General features: G+C 52.0%; 1 protein-coding gene across 3 annotated transcripts in view; it reads left to right on the plus strand.

Moving 5' to 3' along the window:
* Positions 1-21,837, plus strand: part of HTRA1 (HtrA serine peptidase 1) — a 56,325-nt gene extending 34,488 nt beyond the window's left edge. The window contains exons 4-9 of one of the 3 annotated variants that reach the window (XM_032607423.1): positions 14,947-15,141; positions 16,182-16,214; positions 17,586-17,700; positions 18,264-18,321; positions 19,725-19,820; positions 21,120-21,837. In XM_032607423.1, the coding sequence (XP_032463314.1) occupies positions 14,947-15,141; positions 16,182-16,214; positions 17,586-17,700; positions 18,264-18,321; positions 19,725-19,820; positions 21,120-21,288 (666 nt within the window). In that variant the 3' untranslated portion in view covers positions 21,289-21,837. Of the gene's footprint in view, positions 1-14,946; positions 15,142-16,181; positions 16,215-17,585; positions 17,701-18,263; positions 18,322-19,705; positions 19,850-19,951 lie in introns of all 3 variants that reach the window. The other 2 variants (XM_032607425.1, XM_032607424.1) reach the window with 2 other exon arrangements.
* Positions 21,838-23,214: the final 1,377 nt, after the last annotated feature.

Below are 23,214 nucleotides of genomic sequence, written 5' to 3' on the forward strand. Positions count from 1 at the left end.
GGGGCTCAGTTTGGAAGGAGCCTCTCACCTGGGTGAATACAGGTGTGCCCGAGGGCATGATAAAGGTGCCGGCAGCGCTGGGGGTTGAGGTGAGCTTGCCTCGCGCTGTGTCACCTCAGCAGCGAGAAACAGGGCAGGAAGTCTCAGAGGAGGCAGAACAGAACCAACCAAAATTGGACTTGAGGGTCGAAGTCATTCCGAATGGCACTTGCCGTGTGAGGTCAAGGCCCAGCCTCCCCAGGGCCATTTGCTAATAACCCAGTGGAACTGGTGTGACCGCCCCCCGCATAAACGGACCCAATGGTTAAGTTGGTGCCTTATACTCTGGACCCATTTCCTCCCCCCAGCACCAGGATTTCACTTGAAGGGCGCTCCGTTACTTAAACAGCCATCCTCCTTCCTGAGCATGCGATTCTTGCCACTTTTAATGAATGAAAATTACCACGGACATCTGTTATCACTGCCCACTTTTCACCCACCCTGTCCCCCCTTCTTCTGGGAGCAGAGGCCAGCATCTCCTTCGGGGTCCATTTCTCCCCCACTGGAAAGTCTTGAAGGGACCACCAGTCATGGCACCCCGCCCTCTGGGACCAGGTGGACACAGGACCCATCAGACCAAGCAGATCCTCAGCTTGGAGCAGCGGCTGAATGCCACCCCCAGAAAAACAATATGGGGGAAGCTGGTATAGCCTCTGCTCCCGGGACCCCGCTGCCCCCTGAGTTCCTGCCCTTTCTGAGCCTGATCTACCTACTTTCCCTTCCATTTTGCAAGCCCCACCTCACATCTTCCGTACACTTGCCTCATCTTGAAGTTGCCAGAGACGTTTCTGGGCTTGCGACCAAAGGAATTTTTGCTTCTCACTGCCGAGCGGACCCATGTGCGCTCACTTTCCCTGCTGAGTTTTGAGCCAGGAAGAACCTTTGGAAGAAAGCTCACTGGGCAGAGCAGCTGTCTTTCCCTGGTCTGCCGCTCCCACCAAGCTGGAGAAGGAGGATGTCCCCCTGCAGGCCCATCCCCTCCAACCACAGGCGGCCCGGATATCTCTTTCTGTGCTTCTGTCCTAGGATTTGCAGCTCCCCTTTCCTCAGGACCATGACTGGGACCAGCATTCATCAGGGGAGGGAATGCCAGCTGCAGGAAGGAAGGACAGTGTGCATGCAAACAGGTTAATAGAAAGCAGCTTTGAGGGCAGACTAGTTCAGCCTTACATAAAAACGGTTTCCAAATGTGTTGAACATGACACTGGCTGTGTCTGCAGAACATTTAAAACTTTCCTCCAAAGGCAGCATTTTGTCTCTGCAGTTTTTTTGTTTGTTTTTTTTTTTGGTGGTACGCGGGCCTCTCACTGCGGTGGCCTCTCCCGTTGCGGAGCACAGTCTCTGGACGCGCAGGCTCAGCGGCCATGGCTCACGGGCCCAGCCGCTCCGCGGCATGTGGGATCTTCCCGGACCAGGGCACGAACCCGTGTCCCCTGCATCGACAGGCGGACTCTCAACACTGCGCCACCAGGGAAGCCCTGCCTCTGCAGTTTTTTTGCTGAGTAGTTCAGGGAGAGAGAGAGAGAGAGAGGGAAAATATTTGGTTTCTTTAGGCCAGAGTGCAGGACAGAAATACCGGGGGTGTACTGAAGAAGATGAGAGAGGAAAGTTACTTTTGTCCCAGCTGCTTTTCCGCTGTGTTGATTAGAAAACAGGCAGGAGAAGGTCATCTGTCCTCCCGCCTTGATGATTGCAACTTTCAGATTGGGTCCTGTCTGCCCTGTGTAAACCCCTTCACACGCTCTCTGTTCTTAGAGAGAGATCGTAACTGCTTACAGGGCCTTGGAGGGCCACCCAGCCTGACGGGCGCCCCACTCTATCCCTCACTCCCCCCTCTGCCCCTCCCCCTCTCTGCTACCCCCCCGCCCCCCATGCAGGGCTGTTCTCCTGGGGCCTTGGCCTTCCCTCCCTGGGGTGTCCCCATCCAGCTCCTCCATAGGTGACCGTCCTTGTCCTTCAGGCCTCGGGTTAAATTCTGCCTCTGCCCCAGACGGCCCTTCCCTGACCCCCTACCCCGGGGAGCGCCCCACGTCCCAACCTCCCCTCATAACTCTGGGGATGCATAGCCCCGCAGGTGATCACATTTCATCGTTCATTTGTCCCTTCTCGCCCCCTCATCATAACTCACGATTGTCTTATTTACTTGTGGATTTCAGTTTCTCTCTGCTGCTAGAGTGTGAGGGGCACACCTGTCTTAGTCACTTGTGAGGGGCACACCTGTCTCAGTCACTTGTGAGGAGGTGGAGGCTCAACAGCAGTGTCCTGGGTATGAACTGCGAGCCCTCCACTCAGCAGCAGGCAAGGCCGGCTGCCCTGAGGGCTCGGGGAGCAGGGAGGCACCGGGGCTCCTGCAGTGATCCGCTGCCCCCTTTCCGGCGAGGAGGTGACCACGCAGCAGGCTGATTGCAGAGCAGCAGTCCCCAGACTCCGAGGCCAGTTCTCATCTGATCCAACGGCTGCCTGGGGTTTGGACGGCGCATTGCTTTGCTGGGGCCCCCGTAGCTCTGCGGTCTTTGGTAACTCAGAGCCCTGGTGAGGTGGTGAGGTTTCCTGTAGGCACTTTTACCCCAACGCCAACACCCAGGGGAATATTTGGAAGCAAGCTTGTCGAGGCTTGTGAAGTGGTTTTCTTCCCTCACTCCCAGACCTGCATCCGCCCTTGGCCACCTTTAGGCCATATGCCACCTATGGCCCTGTTTGAAGTGGCTGAAGAGTGACAGCCCTGGGCACGGGGGCTGCTTTGTGGGCAGAGGGTCCTTCTCCTGCTGAGCGGGCTCTGGTCTCTCCAGGGCTGTCTCCTGGAACGTGGCCTGCTTGCAGTGGATGTCCCCAACTTCTCTGAGTGAGGAGGGTCCAGGCGGCCTGGGGACGATGGTGGGGGAGGGGAGTGGCGGGTGCCAGGTGTGACTCGTGCCCCTCCACTCCCCCACCCTGCGCCCAGCCTTCAGCCAGTTCCCCTCAGACAACCTGATTGTCAGAAGGCGCTGACTCAGCCGCCTGAGCTCATCCAAAAGTGGATCAGATAACACAGAGCCTGTGCTGGACCGGCTCCCCATCTTCTGGAGTCTGTCACTCATGCTTGTAAAGTAACCAAGAGCTGGAATGCTGCTTGCCCTACCATAGTTACCCTCGTATTTTGTTTCTGTGTTTTTCCATTTGAATTCTTTTCCCCACTCCCTCCGTCCTGGTTGTTCTGTGGTCTCTCCTCTATTTCTCCCTGAACTGAGAGGCCTGCATCGCATTCGTTAAAGAGGCCCCAGACCCTGTCGATGTAACGAGGCTTCTGTTACCGTATTGATTTTTACCATTTTTAGGGGGATGCAAGTCAGTATTGCATTAGGTGATGTCAATCCAGACGCTAGCATGGAAGCCGGGGTTTTTTGCTCTGGGCCACAGCCTTTGTCCAGAGGCTCGTGGGGACGAGGCTTCTCATTGTTCTGATTGCAGCTTCTCGTGGAATGAAAATATTTCAGTTCCCCAGACTATCAAAGCTGGAGGCCTTGTGTGTTCTCTGGCCCCATTTCAAGAGCTTAGTTGATTGTTAAGGAAATTCTTTGGCTATGTTTTTCTCTTAATATGGTAATGCTTTTTTTCACTTTGGCAGACTCTCTTCAGGGTATTTGACCAAGACTCTTATTTATGGTTCTGACAAAGCAGCTGGGTTGTCGGGACTGAATTTGTAGATGCTTCATCAGGAATGTCCCCTTCAATGAGGAGGGAGGGCATGCATTGTCAGTTTAGTGAGTGAGTAGCAGCAGTGTGTTGGGGCCCAGGGTTGGCTAGCTGTGGCCTGCAGTCCAAATCCGGCCCTCCATCTGCTTTTGTAAATAAAGTTTTATTGAAACACAGCCATGCCCATTTGCTTATGTATCAATAGAGTCTACAGCTGCTTTTGCTGGACGGCAGCGGAGTAGAGTAGTTGGGATGGAGACCACATGGCCCCTGAAGCCAAAAGTAGTTACTCTTCGGCCTTTCACAGAAAAAGTTTGCCAACCCCAGTGTGAGATGATTAACACCTTGTTCTAAAGGAGCAAAGTGTGCTTGGACCAAAATACACTCTTAAGACCCAAGTGAGGTGAAGCACGAGGTCACTACCGGGGAAAGGGCAGAGAAGCTGATCTCATTCGCTCTTGTGGGGATTGTGCTTCTTTGCTGAAGACGATGCTTCGGTCTTGCCGGATTAAGCAGAGAGAGGCCTTAGTTTTGACCATTTCTCTGTAATATCGGTAGAGAGGAATTTTGTGAATTTGAAGATGTTTTCCAAATTATTATTCAATTTTAAATCCTAATGAACTTTTAAGGTCTCGTTGGTTCATTCTTTCAGTTATTCCTTATTCATTCACAGAGTCCATAAATATTTATTGAGCATCTATTTGACCAAACACTGTGTTAGGTGCGGAGGACGTAACAGCAATGGACAAAAGCCATGGAGCTTATGGTCTAGTGTGGGAAACAGGTAAACTGGAATAAATAGGGTCGTTGGTACAATGAAGGAACAGATAGAAGAAGCAGGAGAAGGCACTGGAGCTGGGGAGACCCTGAAGGTAGTATAGGCAGAGAAGCTTATCTGAGGAGGTAACATCCAAGCTGAGACGTGGAGGACAGACAGAACCAGCCAAGGGGAAGAGCGGGGTACCTAGGGTTGCTTAGATTTCCTTTTCTGCCCATCCTGAGGACCTGGACCTTCGGCCCAGTGCAAACTTATTTCCCAGTGAGTTTTTTAGAGGCCTCCAGAACACAAGCCAGTGCTTCTGGTTAGCTGGTTCCTCTGCATATTGTCCGTGTATCTTATTGGCCTTGGTTCTTGGGGGTTCCCGATCGTACTCTGGAAAGCTCCAATTTCTTATGTAGTCAATCTCCTGAGAGTCTAGAAGTGCAAAGGGTTCATAATGAGCTGGTCACCTCTTATTCATGGCAGGATGGAGGCAGTTTCCCAAAACTGGTTTCCTAAAACCAACCACTTTCTATGGCAAGGCAGAAATAAGACATTCTGGTGAACTGAGGACTGATTATTCTAATAAATGTGCTAAGCAACAAGTCACTTTTGTTAAATAAGGCACCCGAATCTGATAGCAAGAACATATGACTCAGGGTATTTCCCTTTTTGCTTTGGCTGCCAGGCAGCTCATAGAAACCATTGGCCCTGTGGCTAGAATACTTCCTATGCCACCATTTTATGTCATAAAGAGATATGAATTAACTCATTGTAGTAAGCCCTGTGTCATTGACCATCTCAAATTATTTTTATCTAGAGGAGGTTATACGTCTTTAAGAATTTCTTAGAATAAATTTTACAAGAATGATATATCCTGCATATGGAGCCACATGAGCTCTGTGTGGTCATGGGTAATGGTCACTGTGCCCTCAATTCAGTTCAGCAGTTACCGAGTGGCTGCTGTGTGTTGAGCACTGAACCTACCAGAGTGAGACCACAGCCCTTCCCTTTGCGGAGCTGGTGGGTATAAGTTGTCCCTTTACCCACCTGAGCCCTGAGCCTACCACCGTATAGACGGCTGAAAACCAGGCTGCAACTGGAGTCCTTACCCAAACTGAAATGCCAGGCCCTGGCTAACCCCAAGGTTAGTCCAAATATTGGACTAATCCCAATTTTAAGATCCTAATGGATCTTTTAAGACCTGATTTGTTTATTTGTTCATATATTCACTTTCACATCCAATGATTTTCATAAATATTTATTGGCCAAACAACGTTGTAGCAGCAGTGGCTAACTTGAAGTCGCCAGATAAAAGCGGAGGGGTTGAGGGCTTCCCTGGTGGCGCAGTGGTTGGGAGTCCGCCTGCCGATGCGGGGGACGTGGGTTCATGCCCTGGTCCGGGAGGATCCCGCATGCCGCGGAGCGGCTGGGCCCGTGGACCATGGCCGCTGGGCCTGTGCGTCCGGAGCCTGTGCTCCGCAACGGGAGAGGCCACAACAGTGAGAGGCCCACATACGGGGAAAAAAAAAAAAAAAAAAAAAAAGAGGGGTTGATAGATGAGAAGACAAAAGTTACACTTGATGAGATGGTGTTTCTCCTACTCTCCATGCCACAAACTATATACAGTCACTGGCTGTCGGGCTCCCGTATAGAAATGTTGACATTTCTGTACGGGAATATTTGAAATGCCAGTGTTTCTTGATGTAGCCTAAAGGAGTCTAAATATCATGGAGCTGTGCATAAACAGTGAGGGGGAAGTTTGCTTCATTAGCCCTTTCTCTGTGTTGTTTTTTCATAACATCCTCTGTTCCTTTTCTCTCTTTCTCTCCATCTCCCCCACTTCTCTTGTCTGTCCCACCTGAACATCCCCCCACTCATCCCACCTCTTCCCCTCCTCCCCTCCCCGTATAGCAACTGTAATATGTCAGTCTGGGGAAGCGGACGGGGGTGACTTGATTACACGGTCCTTCCGAGTTCAGCGCGTGCTGTGATCTCGGTGCTGTGTAGCAGATCCTTCCTGGCCTGGCCTCCCGGCTCACCTGCGCGCAGCCGCCCTCCCTTGGTTGTACCCTTGACCTTGTCGTCACTGATAACCTCTCCGCTCTCTAATCTGAATGCCAAGCATCTCCGTCTTGGTTCACCTCCTCCTCCCCCGGCACAGCTGCTTTATGGGCACATGACCTGTGCCCTTACAGACCCTATGCTCAGAACGGAACCCCGCTTGAGGGTTTAATGCTCTGAGGTCTTTGTTTTAATTTTATCTTTGAATTTTGTGCTTTGTAAGTGAAGTCTGATGAGACAGCGGAGTATGTGCTGGGGCTTAGAGCCTTGGCCTCCGCACTGTTTCTTTTCCTGTTTCCTTCCTACCTCCCCAGGATGGGTTCTTGGCTTCCCTACTCCTCTGGCCCCTGGGACCTCGGACCCCGCACAGCAATCACTGCCACCCTCCTTCCCCCAGGGAGTACAGGCGTGGGGTACATACACCCCACAGCATCTTGGGCAGCGGGTGGATGATGCCACAGGTCATTCTGCCGGCAGCGAGGCAGGGCTAAGCCTTTTCCACCCCATCCGGGTACCTAGTGCATCCTGGTGCCGAAGGAAGTTGCAGTGCCCTTGGGGGTGGTCCATCCTCTGTGGGTTGGGGCAGTGAGCTCTTGGGATGGGGAGAGGCCTGGCTCTACTACCCTGTCGCTGCTCGGGCCCAGTGCATGGGTCTGTCCAGTAGCCGGTGAGCAGAGCACTGAGTCTGAGTCTCCTGGGTCTGCACTCACCCCATGAAAATCTTTGTGCCCCAGGGAGCATGACACTGAACAGCAAATAAAAACATCGGGACAGATGAAGAGAGAGAGAGAATATAGGAGAAAAAAAAAGCTTTATATTTTAGTACCTTTAATGGCACTTTTTATGCACTTTATGAACAAGGGGTCTCCATGTTTATTTTGTCCTGGGCCCTGCAAATTATGTAGCAGATCTGTGGTTCATCTGGGTCCACCCATCTGCTCACATTTCCCTGTCCCTCAGCCCCTCGTGGGCTCACTTCCCTCCTTCCCCAGGCGGGATCCCTGTGTCTCAGGCAAGTCTCAGCTGCTAACATCCCCCTGAACTCTGTGGTCTAGTTTGCTGTTCCTTAGGAAGCACGCAAGTTCAATGGCACTGCTTCTTGCTGTGTATGGGGGTCGTGCACGGGAGACGTGCTCTTTTCCCCCATTGCATATTTTTTTAAAGAAAATGAAAGGTTAGCATAACTGTTTCCAGAAGACACATTGAATCACTCAGTTGAGTCTCAGCCAGCTGCTGCAACACTAACCTTTGAAGCAAACTTCATCCAACACACAACACCAGCCTGCAAGCCCCAGCCTCTTGCAAACGGTGTGCTGGGCAGCTGGTGGATACAGTGGCTTCTGCGGATTCAGAAACAAAAATATTTTTGTCACAGGAGCAGTTTCTACTTTGCAAGGAAGAGAAAGAAGTAGCTGAGTTGCCTCGTGAGGTTAAAAGAAAGTTGCCAGTTTTTCTTTTCGTTTTCTTTGTTCATTTTATTGCTCTTCTCTCCAAGCTTTAGTGAATGAGGTTGCAGCGAGAGGAGCGCTCAAGGGCTTTTAGGCCAAACCCAGGGTGGCCAGAAGCTGAAACGTTGATGGATCATTGTTTTTAGGTCCGCTCTAGATGATGTCTGGCTGAGCCAGCGTCTGGAGAATTCCAGGAATCCCCTTTCCTCTTGCGGCTTTAAGAGTTTGCAGGAATCATCTGACCTCTTTGCGAAGTTGTATGAAAAGAGATTTATTAAGGACTCTGGTGCTTGTTGTTTTTCTTTTTCAAAAAATAAATAAATTTGTTTATTTGTATTTATTTGGCGCTGTGTTGGGTCTTCGTTGCTGCGCACGGGCTTTCTCTAGTTGTGGCGAGCAGGCACTGCTCTTCGACGCAGTGCGCGGGCTTCTCATTGCGGTGGTTTCTCTTGTTGCGGAGCACAGGCTCTAGGCGCGTGGGCTTCAGTCATTGTGGCACGCGGTCTCAGTAGTTGTGGCTCGCAGGCTCAGTAGTTGTGGCGCATGGGCTTAGTTGCTTTGCGGCATGTGGGATCTTCCCAGACCAGGGTTCGAACCCGTGTCTCCTGCATTGGCAGGCGGATTCTTAACCACCGCGCCACCAGGGAAGTACGTCTGGTGCTTGTTTTGATCTCACCAATTTAACCATTGTCTGCTAATAGGTTTTTTTTTTTTTTTTTGAAATCTACCAGGTCTTCTGGAAAGATCCCTAATTGTCAGAGCTGGGATGACTTTGGACATCACCAGGCTCGACTCCCTTATTTTAGAAGTGATAAAACTGAGACCCAGAGAAGTCTGTCAAGTGGCCCAAGGTCAGAGTGAGTTAATACGGATGCCCTGCTCCCTGGGACTGTGTGCTCCCAGTGTACGTGGAGGCTGTGGTGGTGCTGTGTGTGTGTTTTGTCTGTGTCCTCACTCAGCATCACCCTTTGTGGATGCTGGAGGATAAGCCCATAGCAAGTCATCAGCCAGGGCCCTTACTCAGCATAGGCCTTTTCTTCCCTGTGGGAATCAGCAGTTGTGATGCCCCTTCATGGGGATCCCAGGCCACACAGCGAGCCCGTGAAGCAGGCAGTGCCACACAGCAGGGGCTTGTCTGAGGGTACCACCGTGGCCTGGGCCCTCACCCTGAGGACGTGTGACCTTGGCTTCCTCTGGCTGTGGCCTCTGCTCTGCTTTCCTTCAGCTCCCTGGCCCTGTTGTGTGTCATGTCTGCTCCCGTCTCCTGCCCTGCCCCGTGGCAAGGTCTGGCACAGAGAGGCTCTTCTTTGGTGGCTGGCTGTGCACCCTGAGCACCTGGGCGGTGAGCACTGCTGAGAACACCTGGGCTCTCGGTACCGCCACCACCAGCTGCAGGACCGTCGGTCCCCTGGTGAGCGGAATGGGCACTATGCCCGTCCCATCTGCTCATGGGACAGAACACAAGGCGTGTAGGGCATGCGAATAAGAGGGAGGTTTGTCTACACTGATGAGGCTCTGCTCGGACCACTTGCATTTCACGCTGACTGCCCTAGAAATGTGTGGCCATTGCTTTCCTCTGAAGCGGACTTCTCCTCTTTCTCCCCTCTGCCAAAAAAAGAAACCTGCATGAAGGAATATACACCTACCGATGTTTCCAGACACGTATTAGCATCACCGCTGTAAAAGGAACCAGCTTTGGTGGACTCTGATGGTGGCCCAGCGCGCAACCCTTCTCCTCCCTGCTGGCACAGCCCTGAGTTTGTTTTAGGTCCACTCCTGACCGCCCCCCGCATTCCTAACTCAGGCAGATCCTGAGAGGCTAAGGCAGTCACCAGGGCTATGATCCCCCCCCCCCCCCACCTAAGGGTGGTTGAGGGTAACCTATGAGCAAGCAGTGGCTGATGACCCACGAGGAAGAATGTGCTGGGCCCTTCTGGATTCTCAGCTCTTCTGAAGAGACACGCAAGGGAGAAAAGAGTCTGTTACTTCCAGTGGGCATTGGTGCATCTTTATGTCATGCCTGGGATGATGGTGGCCCTCCTGTGACCATGGGCCCAGGCTGCTGTTGATCAGATGGAAGGAAGGCAGGAGCTTCTCCTTGACTGATGTTGCCCTTGAGCCTTTGAAGTGAGCAGCCCTCTGCCATCACGCCTGTGAGCAGGTAGATGTCTACTCCATTTTGCATTGGGTTTTTTGTTACTTGCAGCTGAAAAAACAAAAACCCTAATTGATGCACCCAAATCATTTTTAGTGTTGATCTATATTTAGCCTTTATGGAAGATTCTAGGCTGAGCTGCCCTTGGGAAGGGAGATGGATTTTATCTCTTTTTACTGCTGTGTGTTCTGCTGGCTTGTGTGTTTCCCCCCACCATCAGACAGTAAGCCTGGAGGGCATGGGTGGGTTTTGTTGATCTTTCACGTTCCCTGTGCCAGGCCCGTCCTCAGTGACTGCTTGTCAAGAAAGTTCTCTTTCATGTTGGCAGTGTTTTGTGGGAGCGGTGATGCCAGGCCTGCTGGTTGTTGTCTGTTTGTTTGTTGGCATCTAAACGAACGGTAAGAGCCTTCTTTAATCACGCTACTCACCAACCTCTTGCAGGTTTTAGCAGTAAATCTATCACGCCATTAGTATCCCGCCTACGGCTTGTAGTTAGTGATTTAACTCGGATGTAGAGTCCACACGCAGGACTCTTGACACCCTCGTCTGGGCTGTCTCCATCGGCCTGGCTGGCATGGCCGACGACCCGGTTGTTCTCGGGATCCATGTTCCCTTCCAGCCCCTCTTGTTGACTCTGCTGTGAGGCCGGCATGTAGCACAAGTGAGTCACTTGCAAACCGAGGACGCTGTGCCTTTCAACGCGGACGTCCCCTCTTTCCCACTGGCCTCCCAGGTTCCTCCCTCTCATGAACAAGAGCACGACCTTGAGAACGGGCAGTGTGATGGACTCACTTTGGGATGCCCCTCGTCCTGGAGGGATTGGGACAACGTGAGCTACACGCTCTCCTGGTGGGGCCCGAGGGCTTCTGCCCCGCTCTGATCCGTAGCCTCGGGGTTGAGCTTTTGCCACGTTAAAGCTCCCCATCCCGGTTTTGCTGTGTACCCGACTTGCATTTCACCCTCCCTCCCCGCCAGTGGTTGGAGAATCTGGAGGCAAGGAGCGGGAGCCTCACGCCCTAGTCTTCCTCCTTCCCACTCTGCTCCTCCCGGCTGCCAAGTGGAGGATGGATGTCTGCGCCTTTACTTCGTAGGCGTGTTGCGAGGCTCCTGCGAGATGCTGAGATGTGGGCTGTTAGAAGAGGGTCGGGCATCTCCAAGATGGCCTGTGGCTGGGCCACTTCACAGGGAGGCTCAGACAGAGTGTCTGCTGCAGGGAGCCCGGAGCCGGCTTTGATGTGGGCGGTCTGGGAACCAGCCTGTGGACAGCAGCGTGGGGTTAAACCAGGAACGGGTGGCCCCAGGGTTTCCCATCCACAGGTCAAGGCCGAGGTGTGCCTTGGCGCTTCCAGACATATCTGCTTTTCGTCTCCCCCCGAGTCCCCCCGTGGAGCGTGTGTCTAGACAGCTGTGGAATAAAACGCTCAATTGCCGAGTAGGAATTTGGCCAGCAGAGGTATAGTTGCGCCGAGCAGACAGGCCCGAGGTGAGGAGGGAGGCTGAGGATGAGACCCACTTGGGTCTGGAGCAGGCTGGAGAGCCTGATGCCTGTGCGGTCCGCTGGTACCTGTGGGAAACGGGAGCCAAATGGCCCCCAAAAGGCATTTTGACCTCACGAAGGCTGTCAATCTGGCCTGGCCCACGGCTCTGCCCCACGTCACTCTCTGCAAAGATTCCTGCCTACAATTAGAATTCATGTTAACACCTACAAGGAGTGAAGGTCTGGGAGGTGGGAGACCTGTTCTCTCGTTTAGCCAGGCTGCTCGTGAGCTGTGAGGAGTCACTCCCTCTCTGAGCCTCAGTTTCCACGTCTGTAAGATGGGAGGAAACACGCCCTAACTGCCAAGGGGGTCATGAAAGTGCTTGGTCACCTGGGAGGTAAAATGTCACCTGTGTCATTCCTTTCACATCAGTCCAAGCTTCACAGTCTAAGGATCCCCCTTGATACGTGTCCACTTGCTTATTTCTGTCTTATGAGTGTCCTTTAGAATCTAGGAGATGTTTGAGTGAGTAAAAACTTAAACAAGGTGATACTTGGTGTTGCCGTCGGTGCAGGTTTGGCTAAATGACCACTTGTGATCCGAATTTCTTCCCCTTGTGTTGAAGTGAGGATTGGTCCTTGGGGAGACTCTGGGCTCCTATCACTGGTGTCCACTTGTCCAAGCCTGCGTGGTCACTGCAGTGTGGTGACTTCGCTGCGCTGGACCCAAGCTCATCCACAGGCTTCTCTGGGCCCCACTGCTGGCCACAGGCCTGTTCCTCCCCAGTGAGTGCAGCCAGCCGAGCGGCAGGCCCTGGGTGTTCTCCTTCCCTCCTGGGGCGTCTCTCCCCTCCGTCCTCACAGCTTCTGCTCCCCAAGAGCATGTACCTCCTTTTCCCATCCCCTGGGCCTGAGCTCAGACTTGGAGGAGGGGAGTTCCAGGGAGCGCTGTCTTTGGGCCCCTCTGCCTTCTCAACCCCCTGAGACGCAGGGGCCTGGGTCTGGCCCCCTTCCTAGGGGCTGGAGGTGGAGGAACGGGGGCGGGCGGTGAGCAAATGCTAATGAAGACCCTCCGCAGTGAGTCCTGCCCAGTAACTTTCTGATGTGGTTCTCGGCTTGTGGCTGAGCTGATGTGGGCTGGGCCCGCCTTTCTGTGTTTGAACCTGAACTCTTGCCTTGAAGCTGGTGAAAAGCAACTGCAATCTTGGGCAGCCTGGCAAACCCAGCCCAGGAGCCTTCGCCACTGTGTCCCCTTGCCCACCCCCCAAGCCCAGCCCTGAAAGCAGTCCCTGGGCCCTGAAGGAGTGCTAGTGTCCCTGGCGGGCCTCCCCACAGTGGTCAGTGCTCATCACTGGCCCTGACTCCTGCCCACCCACCCGCTGTGGCTACTGGCTGAAGTCACTCCTGGCAGGGGCGGCTGGCGCGGGCCCAGGGTGAACAGGCCACGCTGAGCTCATCGGCGTGCTTCTGGATGAGCTCGGGGAGCGGGGACTGCAGGCTGCCCCCTCCAGGTCAGCACCACACACGCCAGCCTCAGGCGACCGCAAGGGCAAAGCGTCACTGTCAGGGCAGGCCTGTGCCACCAGCCTCCTCCTAGTGGAGGACTGGGTGACATGCGCTGCTTTGGGAGTTTCATTGGTGGGGTTTCCCGCATTGAGACTGTGCAGACCCTGATACTATTAACAATAACCAACACCTCTGATGCTTACGTGTCCCAGTTATGTGGTGCTTAACTGAGCCAGGTGCTCTTCAAAGAGCTTTGCAGGTCTCAAGTCGCTTAATTCTGACAACACACCAATGAGATACGTGTGCCGCGTTATCCCCATTTTCCAGATGAGGACACTGAGGACCAGAGTGGCTGTAAGCTTGAGCCAGGATCTAATCAGGCCGCCTGGTCCCAGGTCCGTGCTCTTCACTGGGGCACTCTTCTAGGCTTCTCAGTACCTGTGATCTGAGGGGCATCCCTTCTCATGCAGCCCCTTAAAGTTTTAGGTCTTGGATCCCTCCTTCCATATCCCTTCTTCCTCCTTGAGTTTTCTGACCCAGCTTGTTCCTGACCAGCATCTTCCTTATTTGGGGTCAGAGGGGGTTCTTTGTGACTCAGTACTTTGTGGTGGATGAGAGTCTGGGTTCGGGGTTGCACTTTTAAATCCCTGGCCGGTCTCAAGTCACCCAGTTGCTTGGAGTCTCAGTGTCTTCATCTGTTAAATGGGCCCAGTGATCTCCCCATCTCATCAGCTGACGTCTGCTTCATCCCGGCGAAGGAAGTGCTAAGTAACCCCTGGTTTCCACCCCCTGCACCCTCCCAGCCTCCTCTCCTCTTTCCTTCTTTTTCGAGGTGGACGAACATGAGGACTCTTACCTCGCAATTAGCACGAGGCCTGGGCCAGCTCTTTGCTTTCTGGGCTGGTCCACACTGTTCAGAGCAGCTGCTCATTTTGTCTCAGGAAACAAAGGAGAAAGGAACTCGGAGGTTTGCCTGGCTCCAGGGAGGAAGGGAGGGAGGAGAGCTTAGAGCCTTCTCAGACGGAAGCCCAGCTCTCAGCCCTAGTGACGAGAGCTGGCTTTATTTTGTCCAGTTTTGGTCTGAAGAGTAGTTTGGGGCTTCTGACTCTGCCTGGCCTTCACAGGGCATCGGGGATCAACCAGGCTTTGTCGGGTTAATCAGCCCACCAGGGACGGGAGCAGAGGTGGTTGATGCAAGACCCTTCCAGGCAAGGAGAGAGCCCACCTCTTGGGTCTTGGCGTCTCGGGGCCCTGGATGCCCTGTTGCCCCCAGCACCCCCCCTGCCCCTCCCCAGGATTATATGTGCTTAGCACAGAGATGCACCGGACGGAGTCAGGGCAGCTGCAAGCCCACAGAGCCCCTGATTCTTCAGAACCCAGGAGGGACGAGCCTATGATGAGTGGGGGGGTGTGGGCTCTGGATCCTTCCCTGTGGCTCTCTAAGAGTGCTGCAGTCAGGCTTGCCCCCAGTCCTAAACCTGTCCCCCTCTGTCTCCTGGCCTCTGGGTTTCAGAGCAAGTCTGTGCTGATAGCTTCAAGATGTGCTGAGACCCTGAGCTGGCCTCTAGTATCCGTCCCACGTCTTCCTTGGCGTGTGGCAGCGGCAGTGTGCACTTGACCTGCAGCGCTTACAAGGAGGCACTGGTTATCTTGGGTGGGAGGGAAGATAGTCCTCAGCCGGGAAGGGATGCTAGGCCTGACCTCGGTTTCCTGCAAGGCCTGGTGGGTATGAGTGGTGTCCCTTACCTGGCGCTCCACGACATCTGTGCGTTTATCCGTTCCGTTCACTTAACCAAATGCAGCAACGCCAACCTTGTGTTTCCAGGGAAAGCTGCCCGTGCTGCTGCTTGGCCGCTCCTCGGAGCTGCGGCCCGGAGAGTTTGTGGTTGCCATTGGAAGCCCATTTTCCCTTCAGAACACTGTCACCACTGGGATTGTCAGCACCACCCAGCGAGGCGGCAAAGAGCTGGGGCTCCGGAACTCGGACATGGACTACATCCAGACAGACGCCATCATCAACGTGAGCCCTGTCCGCTGCAGGGTGGGGTGGGCTTTTGGAAAGCTGGGCTGGGCTTAGGAACCAGGGCTGGAGCCAGGATCCTCAAGGTGCTTTCAAGGATCCCCTACAGCAGATGAGGCAGGGGGCTGGTCCTCAGCCTCTTGGCAATCTCCTGGGACTCCTGTGACGGGAACTTGAGATTTGCCAAAGTTTGCAGCCCGGAGGAGCTCTCCGTGACCCCTGCCGCCCTGCCCCAGGGTCAGCCACCCCTGGCTGGAGCTGCTTGTTCAACTTTGTGGCAGGAGGGATGCTCACCTCAGCACGGGCTCTGTAGCCCCGAGAGGAGTTTGCATTGCCTTGTGGGGGGAGCGGTCTGTGCATCAGGCCGACCCATTCGATGTCTAATGAGGTCAAGGATTATCACACGCAATCTCATCAATGGGATCTTTTTTAAGTCACATTTTTCCACTTCAGCTGTTTCCCTATAGGATTAACGTTTCTAAAAAGCATTTTCCCCTACATCTATCTAATAAATAAGAAACACAGCGTGTCTTGTGTACTCGCTGTGTCTGGTAGGCTTTATTCCCACACTTTCTTGTGATCTTCATGAAGTAATGGAAATAGAGCAAGCCATGTGGATTTCCAGGCCAAGCAGCAAAGTAGGGGGTCACATAGATGTAGGGGGGGGCGGTTTTGAAGATTTGAAATACTGTGATACTGGAGCAAGTGGGCAGCCAGCCTATTGCCAAGACAAGGAAGATGTGTTGGGTGTTTGGGGAATTTGTAGTTGGCCTTTGGGAATTTGTAGTTGGCAAAAAAAAAAAAAAAAAAATCTATCCATCTATCTACCTATCTATCTATATCTATATATATATCCCCTTTATGGCACATCTAAAACTTTCTGAAAATTGTTTAAGGTCCTTTTTTCCTCAGCAAAATACTAGGTAGACAGGAACAAAACTTCGGCAAGAACTTGCACTCAGGGACCTGCCAGGCAGAGAACTAGATTGGACCATGTAATGATATAAACTCATAACCTTTTCGTTTTTGCTTAATTTCAGTATGGAAACTCTGGAGGCCCATTAGTAAACCTGGTAAGGCCTTTTAAAAATCTACGTACATGTCTTTTTTTTCCTTTTGGCTTCTTTTCACACATGAACTTGCCAAAGCACATTATCTAATTCTTTTAAAGTGAAATCTGTGACTGTACTGTACCTTGCAAATTACTCTTCTTATCTTTTCTGCAAAGAGTAAGGCATGATGGAGTTTGGATTGGAACTGCTATGCCAGCAGACATGCTTATGTTTCAAAGTTACAAGTAAAGGCATTGGAATTCAGGTCCAATCCAGGAGTGGTTAAAGGAGTGGGTCTTTATTTTGAAGGTGTCAGCAGTTCTGGCCTGTCCCTACGCTGCCTAAGGAGCTGGCGTGGCTCATCCACAGGGTTTGTCTTGGCCAGGGGCCCTCCTCTAAGACCAGGCTGGAATGAGGAGTTACCCCGCTCACAAAGATGTCACCTAAGTTTATATTTTATTTAGGCAAAAAAGGGAAGCCTTAGAATCAGACAGTCAGAGCCAGGGTGCAGCTCAGGGTCACCCATCCCAACTCTCATGAACTCGAGGCCTTGTTTAGCAAAGAGCAGGATGGCAGTGCCTTCTTGAGGTCCCTCTGAGTCGGGGACTGAATTCTCAGCGCTGCGGGAAATGTGCAATAAGTGACTTAAACTCTCCTGGCAGTTTTCCGTTCTAAGTCCGAGTTGAACGACCCTTTAACAATAGTGTTCAGAATAATGGTTGGATGGTGTGAGGCAAGACTGTTATACCAGGATTGTTTCCTATGGTGTGGCGTTCACTGAACTGTGAATTTATCTTGAATTGAAGCACACCTGGTAGACTCGTTTCCTCCATGATTTAAAGCTAGTCTGTGACAAGCAGAGGCAGTGAGATGCGATTGTGAGCCCTCTGCCTCCCCCAAGTGCCCCGGAGTCAGCTCGGAGGTGAGGCTTTGTTTTCCTGATGATGAAGTCCGTCCGCCCTAAGCGCTAAGGTTGTTTCTCCCTGACATCAGCAGAGGAATCTTAAGATCACTGGAAATGGGGGAGGCAGGAAGGTGTGGACAGCCATCTAAAGGACTCTGGGGCTTTGGGAAACGTATTCCATGCCAAAGGAGCAAATGTGCATTTTGAAACTGTCTGTTGTGTCTGTTGCCCTGCTTTCGGCGTGGTGATCACTCAGCTCTGAGTCGAGTGGGTGTCGATTCTTCCGTTGCTGAGATTGGCTTACGCTGCCCAAGTCAGGCGTCTCCCTCTATGACCCAGGAGCCCCCTCCCTCCAGCTTCCCCCACCTCACACATTTCTCTGAAGAAGCTCCAAGGCTCCTTTCTTGCAAGTTCTCCACTCTCTATCGGTGTGTATCTTCAGGTGAACCTTCACGGATTCAGTAAGCTGTTTCCATCTTGCTTTTCAGGATGGTGAAGTGATTGGAATTAACACACTGAAAGTGACAGCTGGTATCTCCTTTGCAATTCCATCTGATAAGATTAAAAAGTTCCTAACGGAATCCCACGACCGACAAGCCAAAGGTAGAGCAAGTGCCCCGCGGGGACTTGGGTCGGGGAAAATGACACCCTGAGGGTCAGAAGGGAAAGGAACACACGCTATTAAGCCCGTGGTATTAGGTCATAGGTGTTGGACTATTTTCAACCTATGATCATGAGTGTGTCATATGGTTCAATCTGGTATGTACCGGGCATGATCCTGGGTGATTTCTGTACATCATTTCACTTCGTTATTCATTATGTCATTTAATCCCTTTGGGTGATCAGGTGGGAATTATTAGTCCCATCTTACGGATGAGAAAACTGAGATTCATGGAGCTCATTCATTCCACAAATGTTTATTGAACCTTCTGCTCGAGTCAGGCTGGGGGTTTGAGGCTCAACAGGGTCCCTTGCAGGTGTGATGTTTACCTTCTACCTGGGGAAGAGAGGAGGCAGGTAGGATCCCAGTCAGGATTTGAACCACAAGCCGAGCGTATGCCCCTATGGTCCTGACTCTACACAGCAAACTGAGGGATTGGACCCCACGGCTCGTGGTGTACCCGGCACAGCCGCCAACTGGGCTGACCTTCTGTTGTCCTTTCCAGGCAAAGCCATCACCAAGAAGAAGTATATTGGCATCCGAATGATGTCACTGACATCCAGGTGGGTAACAGAATGTCTGTGTCTGTCTGTGTCTTAAATTTAAAACAAACCTGAACTTCAGAAGACTCTCACTGGCACCCCTAAAAGGGAAGCCTTACTCTGCTTCAAGACAGCTCAGTTTCTGGTTAAAGTTAAGTAACGTTAGGAAAGAGAGAGGGCCGTTAGCCTTGGCCTCTTGTTTTATCCTTCATGTTTGTTTCTGGGTTCTGAGCAGGCCCTTCCTTCTGGAAGATTCCATTCTTCTTGGAACGCAGGCCTGAAGAGCCGGGTGTTCGTCACTCCCCCATGCCTTCCTTTCACCACTTGCTCTGTTGAAACTCACATTCCAGGAGTGCCCCGAACACCTCCCTCAGCCCCAGAGCGCCCTGCCTTTCCTCAGCTCTGCCGCCTGTGGCCTGAGGCTCCTGGAATGCCCGTCAGGCCCAGCATGACTGATGGGCTTGTTTTTCCCGAGCTGGTGGAAGTTGTGGTATGTGGCTGCCAGACTCATAACGTACTGGTATTTTAACCTTGATGAAAAAATCTGGTGTAATCGTAGGAGTCCTGGTACCTAAGGGCTCGCTTGAAAAGTTGGCAAGGAGCAGCACATATTGACATAAATATTAAGGTATTAATTATTGTAGTTAATTAGCTATTAATTGTGAACACATGACTATAGTTTAGACACATGTAATAAGTGGTGGTACCTTTCTCAGCTGGCTTGCCAAGACTAAAATGTGCATCAGGTCTTGTTTGGGAACTCTGAGAGATGAAGGCGTAAGGAAGGAGTACGGGCCCTGGGGTCCAGCTTCCTGGGTTCTTGTCCCAGCTCTACTGTTTCCTGGCTTGTGACCTTGGGATGATTTGACCCCTGAGTGCCTCAATTTCCTCCTCTGCAGAATGAGGATAACTGTGCAGGCAGGTTGGTATGTGGTGAGGACTGAGTGATTTCATGTGTATCAAAGCTTGAATGAACGGGTGGTGGCAGTGGTCACTAGCCATGGCGACCCCGCCCACTATTTATCACGTGCTTGGCACTGGGCCAGGTGCTGGACCTAGATGGTCTCATCGGGTCCTCATGACAACCCCATGTCGTTATCCCTGTTTTACAGGTGCGAAAACTAAGGCACAGAGAGGTTAAGCAACTGCCCTAGATCACACAGTCAGGAAGCGGCAGAGCTGGGGCTCCAAAGCAGGCCGACCACTATATTGTACTGACTCCTCAAGTGGTAGCTACTATCAATTAATAATAATAATGATAAAACACTTCCCTTGCTGTTATCCAGTAACTCTAGGAAATAGGCAATTTGAAGCAGAATCAAAATCCCTGGAGGAATTTTACGTTAGAATCAGGGAAGGAGGAGAAGCCGGGCAGGAGCCCCGTTGTTACCTAACAGTAATACAGGTATGTTTGTCCTGAGCAGCAAAGCCAAAGAGCTGAAGGATCGCCACCGAGACTTCCCAGATGTTCTTTCAGGAGCGTATATTATCGAAGTAATTCCTGATACCCCCGCAGAAGCGTGAGTTAGAATTATTTCCCCTTTTCCTAATATCCTTGTGTTTCCTGAAGGTAGGGGGCAAGGGGCAGGGGGGCTGTTCTTTTCGTATCAGCTCGGGTGATTGTGAGAATCCTTGACAAAATGGTCGGGACATCCTTGGTCGACTGCCAGTCAGGACTTCCAACCCGGTTCAGCTCAGGACTCAGCAGCAAAAGGCCGCTTCCTGTCTTCAAAGTCCTCTTGAGGAGGGGCATCAGATGGAAAGAGTGACGTCGGACTTGTTATGAGTCTCCAGAACAGGCCTGGCTGGGGAAAGAGGCTCGAAGGAGCAAAATGTCCTGGAGACCTCGGGCAGAGGTCCTGTCCTAGGCTGCTGGATGCATCTCCTCCTGAAGCCTTCGCTAATGATGTCTGTTATCAGTCAGGCCGTACTTATCCACACCTCTAGAAAAATAACCCAGGGGACGTCAAAATAACATGAAAAGAAGTAGGTCAGCTAACAATCAGGGTCTGTTACCTGTATCGACGAAATATCCAGAGAGAGGTCTAGACCAGGGAGGGGCCAGCACCCTGTTTCCTGGGAACCAGATCTGAAAGAATAGATTTTGCATTTTTAAGTGGTTGAAAAAATTTAAATGAGAACAGTATTTTAGGACACGTGAAAGTGATGCGAAATTCAAATTCCAGTGTTATGTAAATGAAGTTTTACTGGGTCACGGCCACGCCCAATAGAATTATATATTGTCCTGTGGTGGCTTTTGGACTACTACGGCAGGGTTGAGTTGTTGTGATGGAGACCATCTGGCCTGCAAGCCTAAAATATTTTCCTATCTGGCCATGTACAGAAAAAGTTCGCTGACTCCTGTGCTAGACCATTAAGAACCATAACCGCTTATTGGACACTGTCATATAGAAGAGCTACAGTCCCAGCAACAGCACAAAGCAGGTGTCTCACAGTAGAGCCATCAACTCATCCCCGTAGGAGCTGCTCTCTGAGTTGTAACACCCATTACAAGCAAGTTGGCCACGGTGCTGGTACATGGTAGATGGTACATCCTCATCTCCTTTGGGGTCCATCTATGATAAGATCATACAAGTGCTGGTAGGCATTTCTACCAGCCTAAAAACCTCAAAAGGAAATAATGCAACCCATTGGTGGTTTAAGCCAGTCTCACATAAGTTAATTATTACCCCACCCTGTTTGCTGTGGGCTTTTAGGTCCTGAACTGTGCCTCTGTCGATGTAAAGTTGATCACCTTTCGTGGCAGTTAGACCAGGAGGAATGGAAACATTACAATCGCATTTCCCTTTGTGTTGCAGTGGTGGGCTCAAGGAAAATGATGTCATCATTAGCATTAATGGACAGTCAGTGGTCTCCGCCAACGACGTCAGCGACGTCATTAAGAAGGAAAGCACCCTGAACATGGTTGTCCGCAGGGGCAATGAAGACATTATGATCACTGTGATTCCCGAAGAAATCGACCCGTAGGCAGAGGCATGAGCTGGACTTCATGTTTCCCTTAAAGACTCTCCAGTGGACGATGCATGATGACTCTGGGCTGGTGGCACTGGATGCCCAAGACTTTTGACCGCCATGTTGCTTGTTCAGCAGAAACACTGGCCAGCAGAATCCTTCTTGATAGGTCGTAGGCAAAGCCAGTGTAACGTTGTAAACCCGCAGGCAGAAGCTCGCCCTTCTGTATCGTATGTACGCAGCGCGCTTTTTCTTGCCAGCTTGGACTGCTCCTGCTTGGACAGTCAACGTTTGTCTCCTTCTTTAACCGAGTCATCATCTTAGTCTAGCTAAGCCTGTTGCTATAACGTGTAGGTAAGAGGAAGGTCCCATGGGAGCCAGGATGGTACCAGGAGTGCTTATGCTTTCCTCCTAGTCAGCATCCAGAGGAGGGAGATGCCGAGACCACGGGAGGGTGAACGCTGGCTTCCAAAATGGCCAAAGTCGCCTCCTTTAGGAACCTCTTCAGAACTGGGAGCACAGTGACTTGGAGTTTGAGCTATTAAAATACTTCTTCATACTTTGCTTTCTGGCATCCTTCTTTGCTGGGAACGGCTGGTTGGAGTCTCTTTGAACTGATTATAATGTCAATGGCCCGCTCATTACACCACGTTTTCCGTGCTGATTAAGCTTGAGGTCGCACCAGTTATTTCAAAATCATCCCGAGGGTTTACCAGTGCTGTGAACACTGTGCCTGGCCGCCCTGGCTTCATGAAAGAGACCTGAGGTCAGTTGCCCTTGAACCTGGAGCTTTTCAAACTAAAGAGAGGCTGTTAACTCCACACACCATGCAATAAGTCAGCAAAGATTTTCTGGACCTCTGCTGTGTGCCAGACAAGGCACAGGGCCGAGGGTAGAGGGGTGAATGCAGAGTGGGACCCCAGAGCTTCTGTTGAGAAACTAGGTCTCTTTCTGAAAGGGAGATGGTTCAGGAGACCAGGATGCGACCCAAGAACAGTCCTGAGTCTTTAGAAGGCACAGGTTGAAGCTGATTCCAGCTGTCTGGGGCTCTGAAATAGATCTTAAGCCTTGTGGGGTTTGGAGCAGGGCTCCCCTCGATGTGTCCTTGAACAGATGTGGCCTTAAGCAGCTGTGGGCACTTTTAGCTCCATGAAAGCTTCCAGGAGTTTGGGAAGCTGGACCCATGAATATGGCGGCCAAACTTCAGCTTGGAAGTTTGCACAGGCCTGAGTGCGGGGAAGCGCCCACCGCAGAGGACCCTGCTTACACCCAGAGCAGAGCCTGAAGGCTTTCTAAGTGCCAGCAGTCAAGAGGGGGGCCTTGGACAGGAGGGAGGTTCAGCTCTGTAGACTGAGCGCTTAATCCTTCCTCGACCACGAGATCTCTATGAGCAATTCGTAACTGGAGAGGCTGTGGAAGGTAAAAGGCCGCAGCGAAATGGAGGCGCAGCAAAGCCAAGCCCTCGTCAGTACTCACGCTCGGCAGCCGAGCAGCTTGTGCTCTGTTGAGGGCACTGCGTCCCTCTGCTCTCTGCTTAGACGACCTTGTAGGGTCAGGGAGGAGCCAGTAAACGCTTTCCCTCCTGGCATGGGTTTTGCGTTCCCCTGCCTCCTCATTAAAGGTGGTGACTCAGAGAATGGCCTGTGGCTTCAGGGGTTCATCCTCAGCTGTTTTGCCCGTGGGCCTGCTCCTCTGGTGGTCCCCGTTGCCGAGGTGCTGCCACAGGTGGGGAGGACGTGCTGGCTGGCATTGAGGTCAGAGCCTGCCCGGTCCCCTGCCCATCTATCTTCGGCCTGTCGTCCACTCGGGAGATCACAGAGGGTTCCTCTGGAAGGAATCGGCCCGGCGACCGATGGGCCTGAATTGTCTGTAAACACTCAGCAGTATCTCCCAAAGATCCACAGGGCTCTGGGTGGGGCTGGAGTTCTGCCTGCATATGTT

Source organism: Phocoena sinus, chromosome 16 (assembly GCF_008692025.1).
Source record: "Phocoena sinus isolate mPhoSin1 chromosome 16, mPhoSin1.pri, whole genome shotgun sequence".
Classification (NCBI taxonomy): domain Eukaryota; kingdom Metazoa; phylum Chordata; class Mammalia; order Artiodactyla; family Phocoenidae; genus Phocoena; species Phocoena sinus.